General features: G+C 46.8%; 1 protein-coding gene across 3 annotated transcripts in view; it reads right to left on the reverse strand.

The window, feature by feature from the left end:
* The window catches only part of igfbp3 (insulin like growth factor binding protein 3), a 73,066-nt gene extending 47,727 nt beyond the window's left edge, over window positions 1-25,339 (reverse strand). For 2 of the 3 annotated variants that reach the window (XM_090236143.1, XM_090236144.1), the window contains exons 1-3: window positions 24,732-25,248; window positions 10,200-10,480; window positions 6,127-6,246 (exon numbers count right to left, since the gene is read on the reverse strand). In XM_090236143.1, the coding sequence (XP_090092269.1) occupies window positions 6,127-6,246; window positions 10,200-10,480; window positions 24,732-25,095 (765 nt within the window). In that variant the 5' untranslated portion in view covers window positions 25,096-25,248. Of the gene's footprint in view, window positions 1-6,126; window positions 6,247-10,199; window positions 10,481-24,731 lie in introns of all 3 variants that reach the window. The other variant, XM_021604522.3, reaches the window with a different exon arrangement.
* Between the last annotated feature and the right edge of the window lie 308 nt (window positions 25,340-25,647).

Below are 25,647 nucleotides of genomic sequence, written 5' to 3' on the forward strand. Positions count from 1 at the left end.
AGATGGGGAAAAGGGAGGAGGGGAGAAGGGAGGAGACAAGGGAGGAGACAAGGGAGGAGACAAGGGAGGAGGGGAGAAGGGAGGAGAGAAGGGAGGGGGAGAAGGGAGGAGGGGAGAAGGGAGGAGAGAAGGGAGGAGAGAAGGGAGGAGGGAAGGGAGGAGGTGAGAAGGGAGGAGAGAAGGGAGGAGGGGAGAAGGGGAGAAGGGAGGAGGGGAGAAGGGAGGGGAGAAGGGAGGAGAGAAGGGAGTAGGGGAGAAGGGAGGAGAGAAGAAGGGAGGGGAGAAGGGAGGGGAGAAGGGAGGAAGGGAGAAGGGAGGGGAGAAGGGAGGAGGGGAGAAGGGAGGAGGAGGAAGGGAGGAGAGAAGGGGGAGAAGGGAGGGAGAAGGAAGGGGAGAAGGGAGGAGAGAAGGGAAGGGGAGGAGGGAGAAGGAGGGAGGAAGGGAGAAGGGAAGGGGAGGAGGGAGAAGGGAGGAGAGAAGGAAGGAGGAGAGGGAAGGGGAGAAGGGAGGAGAGAAGGGAGAAGGGAAGGGGAGGAGTAGAGAAGGGACGGTAGGAGAAGGGAGGGGAGAAGGGAGGAGAGAGGAAGGGGGGAGGGGGAGGGAGAGAAGGGAGGAGGAAGGGAGGAGGGGAGAAGGGAAGGGAGAAGGAGGAGGAGAGAAGGCGGGGAGGAGAAGGGAGGAGGAAGGGAGGAGAGAAGGGAGGAGGGGAAGGGGAGGAGTAGAGAAGGGACAGTAGGAGAAGGGAGGGGAGAAGGGAGGAGAGAAGGGAGGAGAGAAGAGGAGGAGGGAGAAGGAAGGGAGGAGGGGAGACGGGAGGGGAGAAGGGAGGAGGGGAAAAGGGAGGAGAGAAGGAAGGAGGGGAGAAGGGAGGGGAGAAGGGAGGAAGGGAGAAGGGGAAGGGGAGGAGAAGGGAGGGGAGAAGGGAGGGGGAGGAGGAGGAGGGGAGAAGGGACGAGGGGAGAAGGGAGGGGAAAGGGAGGAGGCGAGAAGGGAGGGGAGAAGGGAGGGGAGAAGGAAGGAGGAGAGAAGGGAGGAGAAAAAGGAGGAGAGAAGAGAGGAGAGAAGGGAGGAGGGAGAGAGGAGAGGGAGAGAGAGGGAGGAGAGAAGGGAGGAGGGGAGAAGGAGAGGGGAGAAGGGAGGGAGAGAGGGAGGAGAGAAGGGAGGAGGGGAGAAGGGAGGGGGGAGGGGGAAGGGGGAGAGAGGGGAGGGGAGGAAGGGGGAGGGGAGAAGGGAGGAGAGAAGAAGGGAGGGGAGAAGGGAGGAGGGGAGAAGGGAAGGGAGAAGGGAGGAGGAGAGAAGGGGAGGAGGAGAGAAGGGAGGGGGAAGGGAGGAGAGAAGGGAGGAGGGGAGAAGGGAGGGGTAAAGGGAGGAGAGAATGGAGGAGGGGAGAAGGGAGGAGGAGAGAAGAAGGAAGGGGAAAGAAAGTAGGAGGGAGAAGGGAGATGAGGAGGGGAGAAGGGAGAGAAGGGAGGAGGAGAGGGGAGGGAGGGAGGAAGGAAGGGAGGATAGAAGAAGGGAGGGAGAAAGAAGGAAGGAAAGAAGGGAGGAGAAGGGAGGGAGATGGGGAGAAGGAGAGGGAGGGAGGAAGGGGAGGAGACAAGGGAGGAGAGAGAGGGGAGGGAGGAGGGAGAGGGAGGGAGAAAGGGAGGAGACATGGGAGGAGGGAAGGGAGGGAAGGGAGTAGAGAGAAGGGAGGAGGGAGAAGGAAGGGAGGAGGGGAGAAGGGAGGGGAGAAGGGAGAGAGAGAGAGGGATGGGGAGAAGGGAGGAGAGAAGAAGGGAGGGGAGAAGGGGAGAAGGGAGGAAGGGAGAAGGGAGGAGGGAGAGGGAGGGAGGGAGAGAAGGGAGGAGGAGAGGGAGGGAGAGAAGGGAGGAGAGAAGGGAGGAGGGGAGAAGGGAGAAGAGAAGGGAGGAGGGAGAGAGGGAGAGAAGGAAGGAGGGAAGGGAGAATGGGAGAAGGGAGGAGAGAAGGGAGAAGGGAAGGGGAGGAGGGGAGAAGGGAGGAGAGAAGGGAGGAGAGAAGGAAGGAGGGGAGAAGGGAAGGGGGAGAAGGGAGGAGAGCAGGGAGAAGGGAAGGGGAGGAGGGGAGAAGGGAGGAGGAGAGAAGGGAGGAGAGAAGGGGAGAGAAGGGAGAAGGGAGGGGAGAAGGGAGGAGGAGAGGGAGGAGAGAAGGGAGAAGGGGAAGGGGAGGAGTAAGAAGAGGGCGGTAGGAGAAGGGAGGGGAGAAGGGAGGAGAGAAGGGAGGAGGGGAGAAGGGAGGAGAGAAGGGAGGAGGGGAGAAGGAGGGAGGGAAGAGGGAGGAGGAGATAAGGGAGGAGGGGAGAAGGGAGGAGAGAAGGGAGGAGGGGAGAAGGGAGGAGGGGAGAAGGGAGGGGAGAAGGGAGGAGGGGAGAAGGGGGGAGAAGGGAGGGGAGGGGGAGGGGGAGGGAGAGAAGGGAGGAAGATGGTGACAAGGGAAAGACCAGGTGAATGAATAAGCGAGAGTGGAAAGAGAAAGGGAGGTGAAGATGTGTAGAGAGAGTGGGAGAGATGACTTGTAGAGAGAAAGAGAGAAAGAGAGGGGGTTGAGTCAGTGAGTGGGACAGGGTAAGGCATGCTTGGCTTTTATTGGTACACTGAGCCAATTCATATACTGTAACTGCAACTAAATTTAGACTTCACTGTAGCCTTCTGTATGGCTCCCCCAGCTCAGGCTTCATCTATCTTCTGGGCTACTCACATTACACACAAACACCCACTCACTCAGTCACTCACTCAGTCACTCAGTCACTAACTCACACACACACACACACACACACACACACACACACACACACACACACACACACACACACACACACACACACACACAGTCTGCAGACAGGATTATTATTTTAGTCTAGGGGACACTTGACTTAAACAACTTGCTTTCATGACTGTGCTCGTTTAATTCTGCTCTTCCCCCTCTGTCAAACCCCTCTCTTCCTCTCCATACCCTCCTATCTGCTTAGTATTGTCACCCGAGATGCTTCACAGGGTCTCCTATTCACTGTGTTTCCCGGTCATAAAACTTCTGTGACTGCAAACATCGACCTCAAAGGGTTTACCTCAACACCCCTGGCAGCAAGCCTGCACCCCTACCTCTACTTCCCTGCCACATGCACCTCTACCTCTATTTCACTGCCACCTGCACCTCTACCTGTATTTCCCTGCCACCTGCACCCCTACCTCTATTTCCCTGCCACCTGCACCCCTACCTCTATTTCCCTGCCACCTGCACCCCTACCTCTATTTCCCTGCCACCTGCACCATTACCTCTATTTCCCTGCCACCTGCACCTCTACCTCTATTTCCCTGCCACCTGCACCTCTACCTCTATTTCCCTGCCACCTGCACCCCTACCTCTATTTCCCTGCCACCTGCACCTCTACCTCTATTTCCCTGCCACCTGCACCCCTACCTCTATTTCCCTGCCACCTGCACCTCTACCTCTATTTCCCTGCCACCTGCACCTCTACCTCTATTTCCCTGCCACATGCACCCCTACCTCTATTTCCCTGCCACCTGCACCCCTACCTCTATCTCCCTGCCACCTGCACCCTTACCTCTATTTCCCTGCCACCTGCACCCCTACCTCTATTTCCCTGCCACCTGCACCCCTACCTCTATTTCCCTGCCACCTGCTCCCCTACCTCTATTTCCCTGCCACCTGCACCCCTACCTCTATTTCCCTGCCACCTGCACCCCTACCTCTATCTCCCTGCCACCTGCACCCCTTTAACTCTATCCCCCCTGCACCCCTCTAACTCCCCTGCACCCCTCTAACTCTGTCTCCCCTGCACCCCTCTATCTCCCCTGCACCCCTCTATCTCCCCTGCACCCCTCTAACTATATCTCCCCTGCACCCCTCTAACTCTATCACCCACGGCACCCCTCTAACTCTATTCCCCCTGCACCCCTCTAACTATCTCCCCCGGCACCCCTCTAACTCTATCTCCCCTGCACCCCTCTAACTATCTCCCCCGGCACCCCTCTAACTCTATCTCCCCTGTACCCCTCTAACTCTATCTCCCCTGCACCCCTCTATCTCCCCTGCACCCCTCTAACTCTATCTCCCCTGCACCCATCTAACTCTATCTACCCTGCACCCCTCTAACTCTATCTCTCCCCTGCACCCCTCTAACTCTATCTCCCCTGCACCCCTCTAACTCTATCTCCCCCTGCACCCCTCTAACTCTATCTCCTCCTGCACCTCTCTAACTCTATCTCCCCCTGCACCCCTCTAACTCTATCTCTCCCCTGCACCCCTCTAACTCTATCTCCCCCTGCACCCCTCTAACTCTATCTCCTCCTGCACCTCTCTAACTCTATCTCTCCCTGCACCTCTCTAACTCTCTCTCCCTGCACCTCTCTAACTCTATCTCTCCCTGCACCTCTCTAACTCTATCTCCCCTGCACCCCTCTAACTCTATCTCTCCCTGCACCTCTCTAACTCTATCTCCCCTGCACCCCTCTAACTCTATCTCCCCCTGCACCCCTCTAACTCTATCTCTCCATGCACCTCTCTAACTCTATCTCCCCTGCACCCCTCTAACTCTATCTCCCCCTGCACCCCTCTAACTCTATCTCTCCTGATCCCCTCTTACTCTATCTCCCTACACTGTGTGGGGCAGGAGCTGGCACAACACATACAGGTTTATATAAACTCGCATCCAGTCGTCTGAGGGACACATGTTTCTAAGAGAACATCTTAGTAGGCCAAAGGTTACCAAATAGAAACCATGCCATAGTACTAGTAGGCTCCAACACCAACGTAACTACGCTCTCTCCAAACAACAGTCACTACCGGGTTCCAAACTGCCTCTGGAAGCAACGTCGGCACAAGAACTGTTCGTTGGGTGCTTCATGAAATGGGTTTCCAAAGCCAAGTAGCCGCACACAAGCCTAGGATCACCATGTGCTGTGCCAAGAGTCGACTGGAGTGGAGTAAAGCTCGCCACCATTAGATCCTGGAGCAGTGGAAACACCTTCTCTGGGGTGATGAATCACGCTTCACCACCTGGCAGTTCGACGGACAAATCTGTGTTTGGCGGATGCCAGGAGAACACTACCTGCCCCAGTGTATAGTGCCAACTGTAAAGTTTGATGGTGGAGGAATAATTGTCTGGAGATGTTTTTCATGGTTCAGACCTCTTAGTTCCAGTGAATGGAAATCTTAACGCTACAGCGTACAATGACATTCTAAACGATTGTGTGCTTCCAACTTTGTGGCAACAGATTGGGGAAGGTGGCTGAATGGAAGCAAGTCCCCTCAGCAATGTTCCAACATCTAGTGGAAAGCCTCCCAGTAGAGTGGAGGCTGTTATAGCAGTAAAGGGGAGACCAACTCCATATTAATGCCCATGATTTTGGAATGAGATGTTTGACAAGGAGGTGTCCACATACTTTTGGTCATGTACTGTATATTCACAGATACAATTCTGAGAAATGTTTTTTTTAAATAACACCACCATGACTCAGAGACCATCCTGATTCCCCCCCCTCACACACACACACACCACACGCGCACACACGCACACGCACACACACAGAATATATTTTACTATCCTTGTGCTTGTGGGGACCTAGAATTGATTTCCAAGCAAAATTAAATTTTCCCTAACCCTTAATCCTACACCTAACCCTTACCCTTACCCTAACCATAACCCAAACCTTAACCCCTAACCCTAACTCCTAACCCTAAACTTAACACCTAACCCCTAACCCTAATTCTACCTCTAACCCCAAGACTGAAATAGCCTTTGTCCTCGTGGGGACCTGGGAAATGTCCCCACAATGGAGAATTTTACTTGTTGTACTGTCCTTGTGGGGACTTTTGGGGATTTACTGTACCCACGAGGACAGTAATACAACCCCCCCCCCCCCTCCCAACACACACACACACACTCAATCACTACATAGGTTTCGGAAGGAAACCTCGCCCAGGCCCCCCACGGCCTTCTTTGACGTTGCCTTGACAGCAGCAACATCAACAACATTATCAACATCAATAATAACCTGGTATTACAGCTAACGTTACAGATAAATGCACCCTGCTGACTCACTATGAACAAGAAATGGGGTTTGTTTGGTGTGCGCGTGTTCTCACTTGTTTTTTCTTGTAGAAGCCCTTTTTGTCACAGTTGGGGATACGGAAGCCTCTGGGGTTGAGCACATTGGAGATTTTAAGACTGTTCAGGATGCTTTCCATCTCTCTCCTGCATGGGCCCTGCACACACAGCACACAACACCTCAATGAAACATTACTAACCACTGTACTAACCCTGTATAACACTGTTATAACACTGTACTAACAAAGTAATAACACTGTAATAGCACTGTACTAACCCTGTAATAACAGTGTAATAAAACTGTAATAACACTGTAATAACCCTGTACTAACCCTGTACTAACACTGTACTAACAAAGTAATAACACTTTGATAACACTGTAACCCTGTAATAACACTGTACTAACCCTGTAATAAAACTGTAATAACACTGTACTAACCCTGTAATAACACTGTACTAACACTGTAATAACAGTGTACTAACCCTGTAATAACCCTGTACAAACCCTGTACTAACACTGTAATAACAATGTACTTACCCTGTACTAACACTGTAATAACAGTGTACTAACCCTGTAATAACCCTGTACAAACCCTGTACTAACACTGTAATAACAATGTACTTACCCTGTAATAACACTGTAATAACAATGTACTAACCCTGTACTAACCCTGTAATAACACTGTACTAACCCTGTAATAACCCTGTAATAACACTGTACTAACCCTGTAATAACACTGTACTAACCCTGTAATAACACTTTAATAACAATGTACTAACCTTATAATAACGCTTTACTAACCCTGTACTAACCCTGTAATAACACTGTACTAACCCTGTAATAACCATGTAATAACACTGTAATAACCCTGTGCTAACCCTGTACTAACCCTGTACTAACCCTGTACTAACACTGTACTAACACTGTACTAACACTGTACTAACCCTGTAATAGAACTGTAATACACTGTACTAACCCTGTAATAAAACTGTAATAACACTGTACTAACCCTGTAATAACCCTGTAATAACACTGTACTAACCCTGTAATAACCCTGTACTAACACTGTAATAACAGTGTACTAACCCTGTAATAACCCTGTACAAACCCTGTACTAACACTGTAATAACAATGTACTGACCCTGTAATAACACTGTAATAACAATGTACAAACCCTGTACTAACCCTGTAATAACACTGTACTAACCCTGTAATAACCCTGTAATAACACTGTACTAACCCTGTACTAACACTGTACTAACACTGTACTAACACTGTACTAACACTGTACTAACACCGTACTAACACCGTACTAACACCGTACTAACACTGTACTAACACTGTAATAACCATGTAATAACTCTGTAATAACACTGTACTAACCCTGTACTAACCCTGTAATAACCCTGTAATAACCCTGTAATAACCCTGTAATAACACTGTACGAACCCTGTACTAACCCTGTACTAACCCTGTAATAACATTGTAATAACACTGTAATACGACTGTGTGCGTGTGTGTCTGTGTTTGGTATGGTCGTTTGTACAGTATTGGAGATTTTAAGACTGTTCAGGATGCTTTCCATCTCTCTCCTGCATGGGCCCTGCACACACAGCACACAACACCTCAATAAAACATTACTAACCACTGTACTAACCCTGTATAACACTGTTATAACACTGTACTAACCCTGTAATAACCCTATACAAACCCTGTACTAACACTGTACTAACAAAGTAATAACACTGTAATAGCACTGTACTAACCCTGTAATAACAGTGTAATAAAACTGTAATAACACTGTAATAACCCTGTACTAACCCTGTACTAACACTGTACTAACAAAGTAATAACACTTTAATAACACTGTAACCCTGTAATAACACTGTACTAACCCTGTAATAAAACTGTAATAACACTGTACTAACCCTGTAATAACCCTGTAATAACACTGTACTAACCCTGTAATAACACTGTACTAACACTGTAATAACAGTGTACTAACCCTGTAATAACCCTGTACAAACCCTGTACTAACACTGTAATAACAATGTACTTACCCTGTAATAACACTGTAATAACAATGTACTAACCCTGTACTAACTCTGTAATAACACTGTACTACCCCTGTAATAACCCTGTAATAACACTGTACTAACCCTGTAATAACACTGTACTAACCCTGTAATAACACTTTAATAACAATGTACTAACCCTATAATAACACTTTACTAACCCTGTACTAACCCTGTAATAACACTGTACTAACCCTGTAATAACCATGTAATAACACTGTAATAACCCTGTGCTAACCCTGTACTAACCCTGTACTAACCCTGTACTAACACTGTACTAACACTGTACTAACCCTGTAATAGAACTGTAATACACTGTACTAACCCTGTAATAAAACTGTAATAACACTGTACTAACCCTGTAATAACCCTGTAATAACACTGTACTAACCCTGTAATAACCCTGTACTAACACTGTAATAACAGTGTACTAACCCTGTAATAACCCTGTACAAACCCTGTACTAACACTGTAATAACAATGTACTGACCCTGTAATAACACTGTAATAACAATGTACTAACCCTGTACTAACCCTGTAATAACACTGTAATAACCCTGTACTAACCCTGTAATAACACTGTACTAACACTGTACTAACACTGTACTAACACTGTACTAACACCGTACTAACACCGTACTAACACCGTACTAACACTGTAATAACCATGTAATAACTCTGTAATAACACTGTACTAACCCTGTACTAACCCTGTAATAACCCTGTAATAATCCTGTAATAACCCTGTAATAACACTGTACGAACCCTGTACTAACCCTGTACTAACCCTGTAATAACACTGTAATAACACTGTAATACGACTGTGTGCGTGTGTGTCTGTGTTTGGTATGGTCGTTTGTACAGTATTATGAGAGATACAGTGGAGCAAAAAAATGATTTAGTCAGCCACCAATTGTACAAGTTCTCCCACTTAGAAATATGAGAGAGGCCTGTAATTTTCATCATAGGTACACTTCAACTATGACAAACAATATCAATTTAAAAGATCCAGAAAATCACATTGTAGGATTTTTAATGAATTTATTTGCAAATTATGGTGGAAAATAAGTATTTGGTCAATAACAAAAGTTTATCTCAATACTTTGTTATATACCCTTTGTTGGCAATGACAGAGGTCAAATGTTTTCTGTAAGTCTTCACAAGGTTTCCACACACTGTTGCTGGTATTTTGGCCTATTCCTCCATGCAGATCTCCTCTAGAGCAGTGATGTTTTGGGGCTGTTGCTGGGCAACACGGACTTTCAACTCCCTCCAAAGATTTTCTATGAGGTTGAGATCTGGAGACTGGCTAGGCCACTCCAGGACCTTGAAATGATTCTTACGAAGCCACTCCTTCGTTGCCCGGGCGGTGTATTTGGGATCATTGTCATGCTGAAAGACCCAGCCACGTTTCATCTTCAATGCCCTTGCTGATGGAAGGAGATTTTCACTCAAAATCTCACGATACATGGCCCCATTCATTCTTTCCTTTACACGGATCAGTCGTCCTGGTCCCTTTGCAGAAAAACAGCCCCAAAGCATGATGTTTCCACCCCCATGCTTCACAGTAGGTATGGTGTTCTTTGTATGAAACTCAGCATTCTTTGTCCTCCAAACACGACGAGTTGAGTTTTTACCAAAAAGTCTGCATGGAGGAATGGGCCAAAATACCAGCAACAGTGTGTGAAAACCTTGTGAAGACTTACAGAAAACATTTGACCTCTGTCATTGCCAACAAAATGTATATAACAAAGTATTGAGATAAACTTTTGTTATTTTCCAAATACTTATTTTCCACCATAATTTGCAAATAAATTCATAAAAATCCTACAATGTGATTTTCTGGATTTTTTTTTTCTCATTTTGTTTGTCATAGTTGAAGTGTACCTATGATGAAAATTACAGGCCTCTCTCATCTTTTTAAGTGGGAGAACTTGCACAATTGGTGGCTGACTAAATACTTTTTTGCCCCACTGTAGGTGGTGGTAGGTATTAAGTGTCTTTATCCACGGTGCATGAAATAGTCATTACTTACATACTCGGTCTCCCTCTTGTTATCCAGGGAGAAGTTGTGCATGTCGGAGTTGACTCCCCCAGACACTGACTCCACCTTGTAGCTCTGGCTCTTCTTATTCTGCTCCTTCTTGATCACGTCTAGCTTGGTGTGCATCGGCGGTTTGGCCTCTATCGCCCCCCGATGTCCACCACCTCCGCCTTCCACACCTACCGCGCCCCCTGCCACCATCTTGGTCGTCGTCACGGTGCCGTTGGCACGCCGTTCATCCCCTGCCCCGGAATGCTCCCCGCTTGTGTTCTCTGTCAAAGCAACAGGAAGTGATGTCATGGTTTAGAAACGTTTTCAAATGAAGTCCAAAAAGTTTGAGGATGAGTGTGTGTTGTTAGATTGTCATAGAGGATGGTCTATGCATTGGCAAGGAGATGAAACACCATTAAGTTAGCTTCAGGAACATCTTTACCAAGATGATGGTGTGTTTGGATGCTGTCAGAGTTCCAGAGTTTGCGAGTCTGAAATAGTCTAAACACTATAATGACCTGAGAATGAGACTGAGACCAGTGCCTCACAAGCTGTTCTAGGTCCCGAGACTGAGACAGAGAGGGAAATTGAGACAGAGAGAGAGAGAGAGAGAGAGAGGGAGAGAGAGAGGGGGGGGGCAGAGAGAGAGACACAGAGAGAGAGGGGGAGCAGAGAGAGAGCAGAGAGAGACAGAGAGAGAGGGGGAGCAGAGAGGGAGACAGACAGAGAGAGAAGGGAGCAGAGAGAGAGAGAGAGAGAGGGGGGGGGAAGAGAAAGAGACAGACAGAGAGAGAGGGGGATCAGAGAGAGAGAGGGCAGAGAGAGACAGAGAGAGATAGCCTTGCTATTGAGAAAGGCCACCGTAGGCAGACATGGCTCTCAAGAGAAGACAGGCTATGTGCACACTGCCCACAAAATGAGGTGGAAACTGAGCGGCACTCCCTAACCTCCTGCCCAATGTATGACCATATTCGAGAGACATACTTCCCCCAGATTACACAGATCCACAAAGAATTTGAAAACAAATCCAATTTTGATATCTACTGGGTGAAATTACACAGTGTGCCATCACAGCAGCATAATGTGTGACCTGTTGCCACAAGAAAAGGGCAACCAGTGAAGAGCCAACACCATTGTAAATAAAACCCATATTTATGCTTATGTGTACTTTATGTGTATTTATTTATGTGTACTTTAACCATTTGTACATTGTTACAACACTGTATATAGAGAGAGATTGTATATATACAGTGTTGTAACAATGTACAAATGGTTAAAGTACACATAAATACAGAAGCTTCTAGCCTCAGGACCGCACTCAGAAAATCTGGCCCAACCAAAACAAAAAGAAAAATATATCACCTATTGGAAAGACACCACTTAAAATCAAAGTAAACTTCAACGCTATTTGGCTCTAAACAGACAGTACATGGTGGCAGACTATCTGACCACTGTGACTGATAGAAAACTGAGGAAAACATTGACTAGGTACAGACTCAGTGAGCACAGTCTGGCTATAGAGACCGGTCGTCACAGACAAACCTGGCTAGCCGGAGAGAACAGGCTGTACTCACTCTGCTCCAGGGGAGAGGTAGAGATAGAGCAGCATTTCCTATAACACTGTGACAAATACTCAGACCTAAGAGAATATTTATTTCCCAAAATTATTATTCAATACAAAGAATTTGAAACTATAAAAGATGAAGAAAAAAATCTAATATTTATTGTGTGAAAAGCCAAAATGTGCAGTTTTGGCAGCCAAATATGTGTCCTCCTGCCACAACCTGAGGGACAGCCAGTGAAAAGTCCCTGTCGATAATATTTCCCATCTTGTTTTGTTGTGTCTTTCATACCACGTCATGTGTCTTCTCAGTCATGTTGACACTGGTCTACTACCAGGTCATGTGTCTTCTCAGTCATGTTGACACTGGTCTACTACCAGGTCATGTGTCTTCTCAGTCATGTTGACACTGGTCTACTACCAGGTCATGTGTCTTCTCAGTCATGTTGACACTGGTCTACTACCATTGCTTTAATGTATTGTTGTTCTCATTAATATTGTTGATGTAGTTGTTGTTAATGGTAATCCCATGTCCACTACTACTATTATTATTGCTGTTGGTCCCACCATTTATTTACATATAAATATATATATATTTTATATCTAAAAATATATATATATATTTTTTCGATATGTATACTTTGACAATGTAAGTGATAATGAACTTGCCATGTCAATAAAGTCAATAGAATTTAATTGAATTGAATTGAGGGAGGGAGAGAGAAAGAGAGAGAGAGAGAGAGCGAGAGAGAGAGAGAGAGAGAGAGAGAGAGAGAGAGAGAGAGAGAGAGAGAGAGAGAGAGAGAAAGAGAGACAGAGACAGAGACAGAGACAGAGAGAGAGAAGAGCTGTTCAATTCTACAACCACCTAAAAGGAAGCAAATCCCAAACCTGCTATTTGGCCCTAAACAGAGAGTAAACAGTGGCAGAATACCTGATCTCTGTGACTGACCCAAACTTAAGGAAGGTTTTGACTATGTACATACTCCGTGAGCATAGCCTTGCTATTGAGAGAGGCTGCTGTAGACAGACTTGGCTCTCAAGAGAAGACAGGCTATGTGCACACTGCCCACATAAAAATGTGGAATCTGAGCTGCACTTCCTAACCTCCTGCTAAATGTATGACCATATTAGAGACACATATTTCCCTCAGATTACATAGACCCACAAAGAATTAGAAAACAAATCCAATTTTGATAAACTCCCTTATCTATTTGGTGAAATACCACAATGTGCAATCACAGCAGCAAGATTTGTGACCTGTTGCCACAAGAAAAGGGCGACCAGTGAAGAACAAACACAATTGTAAATACAACCCATATGTATTTTCCGTTTTGTACTTTAACTAGCTGCACATTGTTACAACACTGTATATTGACATAATATGACATTTGAAATGTCTCTATTATTTTGGAACTTGTGTGAGTGTAATATTTACTGTTCACTTTTTACTGTTTATTTTACTTTTGTTTATCCATTTCACTTGCTTTGGCAATGTAAACATATATTTCCCATGCCAATAAAGCCCCCTGAATTGAATTGAAACAGAGAGAGGGAGAGCAGAGAGAGAAACAGAGAGAGACAGACAGACAGACAGACAGACAGACAGACAGACAGACAGACAGACAGACAGACAGACAGACAGACAGACAGACAGAGAGACAGAGGGGGAAGCTGAGAGAGAGGGGAGCAGAGAGAAATGGGGAGCATAGAGAAAGAGAGAGAGACAGAGAGAGAGGGGGAGCAGAGAGAGAGAGAGCGAGAGAGCAGAGAGACAGAGAGAGAGGGGAGCAGAGAGAGACAGATAGATAGATAGAGAGAGAGAGAGAGAGAGAGAGAGAGAGAGAGAGAGAGAGAGAGAGAGAGAGAGAAGAGCTGTTCAATTCTACAACCACCTAAAAGGAAGCAATTCCCAAACCTTCCATAACAAAGCCATCACCTACAGAGGGATGAACCTGGAGAAGAGTCCCCTAAGCAAGCTGTTCCTGGGGATCTGTTCACAAACACAAACACACCCCACAGAGCCCCAGGACAGCAAAATAATTAGATCCAACTAAACCATGAGAAAACAAAAAGATAAATACTTGACACATTCGAAAGAATTAACAACAAAAAATGAGCAACCTGGAATGATATTTGGCCATTAACAGAGAGTAAACAGTGGCAGAATACCTGACCACTGCGACTGACCCAAACTTAAGGACGGTTTTGACTATGCACATACTCAGTGAGCATAGCCTTGCTATTGAGAGAGGCTGCCGTAGGCAGACCTGGCTCTCAAGAGAAGACAGGCTATGTGCACACTGCCCACATAAAAAGGTGAAAACTGAGCTGCACTTCCTAACCTCCTGACAAATGTATGACCATATTAGAGACACATATTTCCCTTAGATTACATAGAACCACAAAGATTTAGAAAACAAATGCAATTTTGATAAACTCCCTTATCTATTGGGTGAAATACCACAATGTGCAATCACAGCAGCAAGATGTGTGACCTGTTGCCACAAGAAAAGGGCGACCAGTTAAGAACAAATTTATTTCTGCTTATTTATTTTCCCTTGTGTACTTTAACCATTTGTACATTGTTAAAACACTGTATATATATAATATGACATTTGTTATGTCTTTTTTGTTTTGAAACTTCTGTATGTGTAATGTTTACTGTTCATATTTATTGTTTATTTCACTTTTGTATATTAGCTACCTCACTTGCTTTGGCAATGTTAACACATGTTTCCCATACCAATAAAGCCCCTTGAATTGAATTGAATTCAAGGGAGAGGGGGAGCAGAGAGAGAGACAGACAGAGAGAGAGAGACAGACAGACAGACAGACAGACAGACAGACAGACAGACAGACAGACAGACAGACAGACAGACAGACAGAGAGAGAGGGGGGGAAGCTGAGAGAGAGAGAGAGAGAGAGAGAGAGAGAGAGAGAGAGCAGAGAGATTGACAGAGAGAGGGAGAGAGAGACAGAGGCAGAGAGAGAGAGAGAGAGTGAGACAGAGACAGAGAGAGACAGCCAGGGAGAATTGGGAGCAGAGAGAGAGAGAGAGAGAGAGAGCGAGAGAGAGAGAGAGAGAGAGAGAGAGAGACAGAGACAGAGACAGAGAGAGAGACAGCCATGGAGAGGGGAGAGCAGCGAGAGAGCGAGAGAGAGAGAGAGAGAGAGCGAGAGACAGAGCGAGCGAGAGAGAGAGAGAGCGAGAGAGAGACAGACAGACAGACAGACAGACAGACAGACGAGGGAGGAGCAGAGAGAGCGAGAGCGACAGGAAGTTAGTCGCTTGCTCCTGATATTTATAGACCACGTAGCTGGCAAAGATTCCTGACAAATCGTTAAAGACAGAGCAGAGCCCAGACCACCTGACCGGGTCAGAAGGAGAGATAGAAGAGGTGGAGGAGGGGGATTTTAACATCGCTCCCTAATATAGGAAAAGGACGAACTATCCACCATATGATCAGGGTCAGCCAGAACTACTATTGCCTACTGCACTATTACTGACCAGAGCCACATGAGGCCGTGTGCTATGCTGGACAGTACCGGTGCATCCCGAATGGCACCCTATTCCCTATACTACATTAGACTAGGGCCCATAAGGAAAAGGCTGCCATTAGCACACAGGCCCTGTGCAGATAACCATCTGAAGGCATTCAGGGAAAGAATGTCAACACTGGATTTGAACCTGGAATCGTGAGTCCAGCAGTGGGCTGAACACATTCAACTGGTCTTGGCAAAGACACACACACACACACAAAACCACAGACATACACTTATTTGAACACACACACGCAGTTACACACACACACACACACGTTGTAAGGATTGAGTAGAACCAAATATTGTCTTGCGGCAGTGTGGGCAGGGAGGGGCGGGTGGGGAGGGGCAGGACGGGGTACATTATGCATACAACTTAAACATCAACGATGTCATCATTGGTGTAAACAAGAACCTAGAAAACAACAACAAAATGGCTGCAGAATAGATAAAGCTTCCCCATCATCACCCTTCACCTTGAAACAAGACAAATCACTTCGACCAACTCCTAAAAACCAGAAATTAGTAGAAAGGATCCAAGGGGAGAGGGAGCCCAGTCTACACTGCATTCGGAAAGTATTCAGACCCCTTGACTTTTTCTATATTTTGTTACTTTAGAGCCTTATTCTAAAATGTTTTACATTTTATTTTTTTCCTCATTTATCTACACACAATACCCCATAATGACAAAGTTAAAACCATTTTTTGTTTTACATTTTGAAAACGTATAAAAAAAACTGAAATATCACATTTATATAAGTATTCTGACCCTTTACTGAGTACTTTGTTTAATCATCTTTGGCAGTGATTTTCAGCCTAAAGTCCTCTTGGGTATAAAACTACAATCTTAGCACACCTGTATTTTGAGAGTTTCTCCCATTCTTCTCTGCAGATCCTCTCAAGCTCTCTCAGGTTTGATAAGGAGTGTCACTGCACAGCTATTTTCAGGTCTCTCCAAAGATGTTTGATCGGGATCAAATCTGGGCTCTGGCAGGGCCACTCAAGGACATTCAGAGACTTGTCCCGAAGCCACTCCTGTGTTGTCTTGGCTTAGGGTTGTTGTCCTGGAGGAAAGTGAACCTTCGCCTCAGTCTGAGGTCCTGAGTGCTCTGTAGCAGGTTTTCATCAATGAACTCTCTGTACTTTGCTCCATTCATCTTACCCTTGATCCTGACTAGTCTCCCAATCCCTGTCACTGAAAAACATCCCCACAGCATGATGCTGCCACCACCATGCTTCACTGTAGGGAGGTTGCCAGGTTTCCTCCAGACGTGATGCTTGGTATTCAGGCCAAAGAGTTCAATCTTGGTTTCATCAGACCAGAATCTTGTTTTTCCTGGTCTGAGAGTCTTTATGTGACGGGCTGTCATGTGCCTTTTATTGTCGAGTGGCGGGCTGTCATGTGCCTTTTATTGTCGAGTGGCTTCCGTCTGCCCACTCTACCATAAAGGCCTGATTGGTGGATGCCGCAGAGATGGTTGTCCTTCTGGAAGGTTCTCCTATCTCCACAGAGCAACTCTGGAGCTCTGTCAGAGTGACCATCGGGTTCTTGGTCTCCTCCCTGATCAAGGCCCTTCTCCCCCAATTGCTCAGTTTGGCCGGGTGGCCAGCTCTAGGAAGAGTCTTGGTGGTTACAAAGTTATTCTATTTAAGAATGATGGATGCCACTGTATTCTTGGGGACCTTCAATGCTGCAGAAGTGTTTTGCTACCCTTCTCCAGATCTGTGCCTCGACACAATCCTGTCTCAGAGCTCTACAGACAATTCCTTCGACCTCATGGGTTGGTTTTTTCTTAGACATGCACTGTCAACTGTGAGACCTTATATAGACAGGTGTGTGCCTTTCCAAATCATGTCTAATCAATTGAATTTATGGACTCCAATCAAGTTGTAGAAACATCTTAAGGATGATCATTGGAAACAGGATGTACCTGAGCTCAATTTTTTAAATGAATAGCAAAGGGTCTGAATACTTAAGTGAATAAGGTATTAATGTTTTATATTTTTAATACAGTTGCAAATATTTCTAAAAACAGTTTTTGCTTTGTCATTATGGGGTATTGTGTGTAGATTGATGAGGATCTGTTTAATTTAATCCATTTTAGAATAAGGCTGTAAAGTAACAAAATGTGGAAAAGTGGAAGGGGTCTGAATACTGCATAAGGATGCCTGGAAAAACATCCATGTTTATTTACAAAAACCTCTCCCATTACTTTTTTCTGATAAACATCTTACGAAATTTGTTTGTCTAATGGCAGCAGGGTAAACAACTTAGTGGTGAGAGTGCGAGAGAGAGAGAGAGAGAGAGAGAGAGAGAGAGAGAGAGAGAGAGACCCAACAGAGCCCCAGGACAGAAACACAATTAGACCCAATCAAATCATGAGACAACAAAAAGATAATTACTTCACACATTGGAAAGAATCAACAAAAAAAAAGAGCAAACTAGAATGCTATTTGTCCCTAACCAGATAGTACACCGTGGCAGAATACCTGACCACTCTGACTGACCCAAATTTAAGGAAAGCTTTGACTATGTACAGACTCAGTGATTATAGCCTTGCTATTGAGAAAGGCTAATCTGGCGCTCAAGAGAAGACAGGCTATGTGCACACTGCCCACAAAATGAGGTGTAAACTGAGATGCACCTCCTAACCTACTGCCAAATGTATGACCATATTAGAGACACATTCTTCCCTCAGATTACAGACCCAGAAAATAATTTGAAAACAAATCAAACATAGATAAACTCCCATAACTGTTAGGCAAAATGTCTCAGTGTGCAATCACAGCATCAAGATTTGTGACCTATTGCCAAAAGAAAAGGGCAACCAGTGAAGAACAAACACCATTGTAAATACAACCCATATATATGTTTTTTTATTTTCCCTTTTGTACTTCAACTATTTGCACATAATATGACATTTGAAATGTCTTTATTATTTTGGAACTTTTGTGAGTGTAATGTTTACTCTGAAAAGCATTTAATTGTATATTTCACTTTTGTTTATTATCTACATACATTACATAGGTTTACACTTGCTTTGGCAATGTAAAACGCATGTTTTCCATGCCAATAAAGCCCTTAAATTGAAATGTAATTGAATTGAAAGAAAGAGAGAGAGAGAGAGAGAGAAAGAGAGAGAGAGAGAGAGAGAGAGGGTGAGAGAGAGAGAGAGAGAGAGAGAGAGAGGGTGAGAGAGAGAGAGAGAGAGAGAGAGAGAGAGAGAGAGAGAGAGAAGAGAGAGAGAGAGAGAGAGAGAGAGAGAGAGAGAGAGAGAGAGAGAGAGAGAGAGAGAGAGAGAGAGAGAGAGAGAGAGAGAGAGAGAGAAGAGAGACAAACGGAAGAGAGAGAGAAAGCGAGAGGAGAGGCATTGTTAAATTGTTGGTATGGCTCCCAAATGGCAACCTTTTGCCTATATAGCTCATTACTTTTGAGCAGGGCCCGAAGGGCATCTCAGTAACTCTAAACACAGTGCACAACAATGTGATAGAGACTGGTACGGTTGCCTATAGGCTGTTTTAGGGTCAGTTTGGTCTGGAATTGTTAAGGACAATGGCCTAGCAGTCAACACTGGACAGCATTGTGGGATTGGCAACTAGCAACATTTTCAAACACTTCTGACTATTTGGATTGAGAGACATCAAGGTCTCTGAACCAACCACATAAGGTGTGTACAATATTTATATGATTTACAAAATTAATGGTATATTACATTGTAATAGGAAAACTGTGATTTATACTGTAAATGTGTACATTTATCAACAATAAAATACTGTAATGCATTATACTGCAGCATGCTGTAAATGATGATGTATTGTGGGAAAATGTTGTGGGCAGGGAAATAATGTATGTATTTCGTATGGTACTGTAATTGCACCCCACAGAATAGAGTGCCATTTTTTTCAGGCACCACAAACCTTTTGACCACTAGTGGGTGCACAGTGCACTTGTTTCTGACTCATTAACATATTTTGAGTCATGCCTTGTATGTGAGTATGTGTTGTAGTAGTGCCACATCAATTAAATGTGTACAGAGTACGGATTGGAGTGGCAGCTAGTCACAAACCTTTAATGGTTGAGCATTTGCTATATCCTTGGTCTGTTTTGCCCTGTCGTCGCTGCCAGTTTGGAAGCCTTTGTCAAGGCCAAGTGATATAAAATACCAAAATGTGGAATTTGATATCACTTGTACTTCGAGAAGTCTTGACAAAGGCGTCCAAACTGGCATTCATTGATATGATGTCATATGTAAACACATTAGCAGCCAACCTGCGTGCACCAATCCCATGCAATTTACGGTAAAATACTGTAAAATACAATCCCCATCTCCCTCAACGAATTTAATTCCTCCCTTCATTCATCCATTCATTCATACATTACAATTACCGTAAAAAGATTACAGTAACTCACTGTACTGTTATTTTACGGCAACTTACAGTTAACCAGTTTCCTGTGAGTTACCATAAAAACAATAGTAAAATTATTACAGGAACAGTATTGGATACCGTAAAATATCTTACGGTAACATATTGTACCTTTTGATAACTTACAGGAGACTGGCTGCCTCTAAGTTACCTTAGAAAAGCGCAGGAAATGTTTTAGAGTGTACATAGTGCACTATTTTTGGCAGGCCAGACTGCTGTTTAAAAGTGACAGACCTAGCTAACAATAGCCTTTGTGTGTGACAATGTGACAGTGGACTGCTTCACCACACACCACTGTGGCAAAGACAAATTACTAGGAGAAAACACACACAACAACGCCTGGTGGGCTGACACAGCCTCCACTAAACACACACCAACGCCTGGTGGGCTGACACAGCCTCCACTAAACACACAACAACACCTGGCGGGCTGACACAGCCTCCACTAAACACACACCAACACCTGGTGGGCTGACACAGCCTCCACTAAACACACAACAACGCCTGGTGGGCTGACACAGCCTCCACTAAACACACAACAACGCCTGGTGGGCTGACACAGCCTCCACTAAACACACAAAACGCCTGGTGGGCTGACACAGCCTCCACTAAACACACACCAACGCCTGGTGAGCTGACACAGCCTCCACTAAACACACAACAACGCCTGGTGGGCTGACACAGCCTCCACTAAACACACACCAACACCTGGTGGGCTGACACAGCCTCCACTAAACACACAACAACACCTGGTGGGCTGACACAGCCTCCACTAAACACACAACAACACATGGTGGGCTGACACAGCCTCCACTAAACACACACCAACACCTGGTGGGCTGACACAGCCTCCACTAAACACACACCAACGCCTGGTGGGCTGACACAGCCTCCACTAAACACACAACAACGCCTGGTGGGCTGACACAGCCTCCACTAAACACACACCAACACCTGGTGGGCTGACACAGCCTCCACTAAACACACAACAACGCCTGGTGGGCTGACACAGCCTCCACTAAACACACAACAACGCCTGGTGGGCTGACACAGCCTCCACTAAACACACACCAACACCTGGTGGGCTGACACAGCCTCCACTAAACACACAACAACGCCTGGTGGGCTGACACAGCCTCCACTAAACACACACCAACGCCTGGTGGGCTGACACAGCCTCCACTAAACACACAACAACGCCTGGTGGGCTGACACAGCCTCCACTAAACATACACCAACGCCTGGTGGGCTGACACAGCCTCCACTAAACACACACCAACACCTGGTGGGCTGACACAGCCTCCACTAAACACACAACAACGCCTGGTGGGCTGACACAGCCTCCACTAAACACACACCAACGCCTGGTGGGCTGACACAGCCTCCACTAAACACACAACAACGCCTGGTGGGCTGACACAGCCTCCACTAAACACACACCAACGCCTGGTGAGCTGACACAGCCTCCACTAAACACACAACAACACCTGGTGGGCTGACACAGCCTCCACTAAACACACAACAACGCCTGGTGGGCTGACACAGCCTCCACTAAACACACACCAACGCCTGGTGGGCTGACACAGCCTCCACTAAACACACAACAACGCCTGGTGGGCTGACACAGCCTCCACTAAACAAACACCAACGCCTGGTGGGCTGACACAGCCTCCACTAAACACACAACAACACCTGGTGGGCTGACACAGCCTCCACTAAACACACACCAATGCCTGGTGGGCTGACACAGCCTCCACTAAACACACAACAACGCCTGGTGGGCTGACACAGCCTCCACTAAACACACACCAACACCTGGTGGGCTGACACAGCCTCCACTAAACACACAACAACACCTGGTGGGCTGACACAGCCTCCACTAAACACACAACAACACCTGGTGGGCTGACACAGCCTCCACTAAACACACACCAACACCTGGTGGGCTGACACAGCCTCCACTAAACACACAACAACACCTGGTGGGCTGACACAGCCTCCACTAAACACACACCAACACCTGGTGGGCTGACACAGCCTCCACTAAACACACAACAACACCTGGTGGGCTGACACAGCCTCCACTAAACACACACCAACACCTGGTGGGCTGACACAGCCTCCACTAAACACACACCAACGCCTGGTGGGCTGACACAGCCTCCACTAAACACACAACAACGCCTGGTGGGCTGACACAGCCTCCACTAAACACACACCAACACCTGGTGGGCTGACACAGCCTCCACTAAACACACAACAACGCCTGGTGGGCTGACACAGCCTCCACTAAACACACAACAACGCCTGGTGGGCTGACACAGCCTCCACTAAACACACAACAACACCTGGTGGGCTGACACAGCCTCCACTAAACACACAACAACGCCTGGTGGGCTGACACAGCCTCCACTAAACACACACCAACGCCTGGTGGGCTGACACAGCCTCCACTAAACACACACCAACGCCTGGTGGGCTGACACAGCCTCCACTAAACACACAACAACGCCTGGTGGGCTGACACAGCCTCCACTAAACATACACCAACGCCTGGTGGGCTGACACAGCCTCCACTAAACACACACCAACACCTGGTGGCTGACACAGCCTCCACTAAACACACAACAACGCCTGGTGGGCTGACACAGCCTCCACTAAACACACACCAACGCCTGGTGGGCTGACACAGCCTCCACTAAACACACAACAACGCCTGGTGGGCTGACACAGCCTCCACTAAACACACACCAACGCCTGGTGAGCTGACACAGCCTCCACTAAACACACAACAACACCTGGTGGGCTGACACAGCCTCCACTAAACACACAACAACGCCTTGTGGGCTGACACAGCCTCCACTAAACACACACCAACGCCTGGTGGGCTGACACAGCCTCCACTAAACACACAACAACGCCTGGTGGGCTGACACAGCCTCCACTAAACAAACACCAACGCCTGGTGGGCTGACACAGCCTCCACTAAACACACAACAACACCTGGTGGGCTGACACAGCCTCCACTAAACACACACCAATGCCTGGTGGGCTGACACAGCCTCCACTAAACACACAACAACGCCTGGTGGGCTGACACAGCCTCCACTAAACACACACCAACGCCTGGTGGGCTGACACAGCCTCCACTAAACACACACCAACGCCTGGTGGGCTGACACAGCCTCCACTAAACACACAACAACGCCTGGTGGGCTGACACAGCCTCCACTAAACAAACACCAACGCCTGGTGGGCTGACACAGCCTCCACTAAACACACAACAACACCTGGTGGGCTGACACAGCCTCCACTAAACACACACCAATGCCTGGTGGGCTGACACAGCCTCCACTAAACACACAACAACGCCTGGTGGGCTGACACAGCCTCCACTAAACACACACCAACGCCTGGTGGGCTGACACAGCCTCCACTAAACACACAACAACACCTGGTGGGCTGACACAGCCTCCACTAAACACACACCAACGCCTGGTGGGCTGACACAGCCTCCACTAAACACACAACAACGCCTGGTGGGCTGACACAGCCTCCACTAAACACACAACAATGCCTGGTGGGCTGACACAGCCTCCACTAAACACACACCAACGCCTGGTGGGCTGACACAGCCTCCACTAAACACACAACAACGCCTGGTGGGCTGACACAGCCTCCACTAAACACACACCAACACCTGGTGGGCTGACACAGCCTCCACTAAACACACAACAACACCACAGGGGGCAGAGTGAAACAGGGCCTTCCCCTCTTTCCTTGTGATAATGCAAGGTGGAGGAAGTATGGCTTCACATGGATGTGATATGTGTGCCAGGTCCATATTAGTGTGTGTGTGTGTGTGTGTGTGTGTGTGTCAGGCGTATTTGCATGTCCCAATGTCAAAGCTGTGCGTTTGGGAAAGGAGAGTAGGCCTACGGACATGATAATGTCATCATTTACAAAACGCTAATTTTTGCTCATCTACTTCCTCTAAAGATACACATATGTGGCATTCACTAACGATTGGGTTGGGGCAGCCAGGTGTGTGTGTGTGTGTGTGTGTGTGTGTGTGTGTGTGTGTGTGTGTGTGTGTGTGTGTGTGTGTGTGTGTGTGTGTGTGTGTGTGTGTGTGTGTGTGAGCTTGTGTGTGTGTGTGTGGTTGATGTGTATCTGTGTGTGTGCGTGCGTGTGCAGAGCGCGAGAGGAGAGAGCACACAGTATATGGTATTGAGAGTCAGCATGTCGTCCTCAAAAGAACAACGACTACAGTGTGTATCTGACATATGGTGGCGCACGCCTTAGCGAGCGGAGTGGCCGAATGGAGGGAATGCCACGGGCTAAAATAGTTGCGCAGATTCCATTCAAACCCAATGGTGCATTTCACACCCAATGACAGAGTATAACAAGTGTTTAACTAAAGAAAGCTCACAACATCATGAATTTTAATGCGTTTTTAATTACTATATGGCCCATATATACTGTGCGCCATGGATATGTTGGCAATAGGTTACGACGCGCAAAACGTATTGACATATTGGCTATATACTTAAACCTCACACTGCAAATAAAAAAAACACTGTTTCGATACTAATAGCATTAATGTACAATAACCAACATTTTATTAACCCCTTATGTGCACTGTAATGCACATAATCTTATTAAGCGTGAATCTTCTCTGAACTGCCACAGGGCCACTGTTGCTATTTGTAGCGGGCAATGGACACTTAGAGGGAGGCATAACGTCCGACACTCATGGAGAGCCGGCCACAAGGCAGCCACAGTCCGCCGAGTGTCTAATTATTGCCGATTACCACAAATTAACTCACATCAATATTTAATGAGTAAGCCTATGTAACCCATGACCCTGAGTAACCCTGAGTCACACCAACATCGACCCGCAGCCTATAGCCCTAAGACTAGAATGGTTCTCTAACAGAAACAGACCAACCCAGCTCAGAACCTTCATAGAAAGAGCGACATTTAGAACAGTGAGGCGCTTACCTTGTTTCTGCGCGGGGAGCAGAAAGGTGTTGAGTTTTTTGGACGCGGCTCTGGAGCACGCTCCCCGTCCCTCTAGCAAGGCTTGCAGTGGTCGGGTCTCCCCGGGTTGGAACTGACAAATCAGCCCGGAGCCACAGCGCCCGGTGTACACTCCACACGCCTGACCCTCAGCAAGGGCGCACGACAGACAGCACCCACAGCCGGGCTCCCGCACCCTCTCTGCGCAGTCTTTTGACAGCGGCTTGCACTCCATAAGAGCCCCGGCGTCACACGGCTCGCATCGGACCACCGGTCCAACGGTCTCCGCGAACCGGGTGAATGCAGCGAGCACCGCAGTGAGACAAAGCACGCATAGACCGGGCATTCTGCCGATAAGCTGATCACAAAGGGACAGTATGCGAGTTGTCACGTAAGCTTAAGGGGACTCTCTGTGTCACAGCGAACCGGCTAGACTTCTCCATCTGTATTTTCTTTTAAGCGAACTTGTCGTTTTATACAGGCGGGAAAAAAAGCCAACAAGTCACACCCTCCGAATGAATAATGTAAACGGAGAGCCCCGATCCAGAGGAACCGCCGATGTTGACGACACAGGCTCGAGAATGACATTAATAACGGTTTAGAACCGATTCAAAGGTGGATTAGGCCTATTCTGTGAATTTACAGTATTTATTGTTTAACTATCACTTTGTACAATGTTTAGTATATAGGCCTACTATTTTGTTGTATTTTAATTGATTAAAGCAGGCAATAAGCTTATTTAATTTAGAGTTAGGTGCCAAGTAAAATGTGAAACATAAAGGACTAGTTTCCCTGACACAGATTATGCCTAATCCTGGACCCAAACGTATGTTACATTCTCAATTGAAAGTGTTTGTAGTCCAGGACTAAAGTTAATATAGGTTGGGACATCAGCCCC

This window comes from Oncorhynchus mykiss, chromosome 5 (genome assembly GCF_057628025.1).
Source record: "Oncorhynchus mykiss isolate SJ-2025 chromosome 5, ASM5762802v1, whole genome shotgun sequence".
Lineage (NCBI taxonomy): Eukaryota > Metazoa > Chordata > Actinopteri > Salmoniformes > Salmonidae > Oncorhynchus > Oncorhynchus mykiss.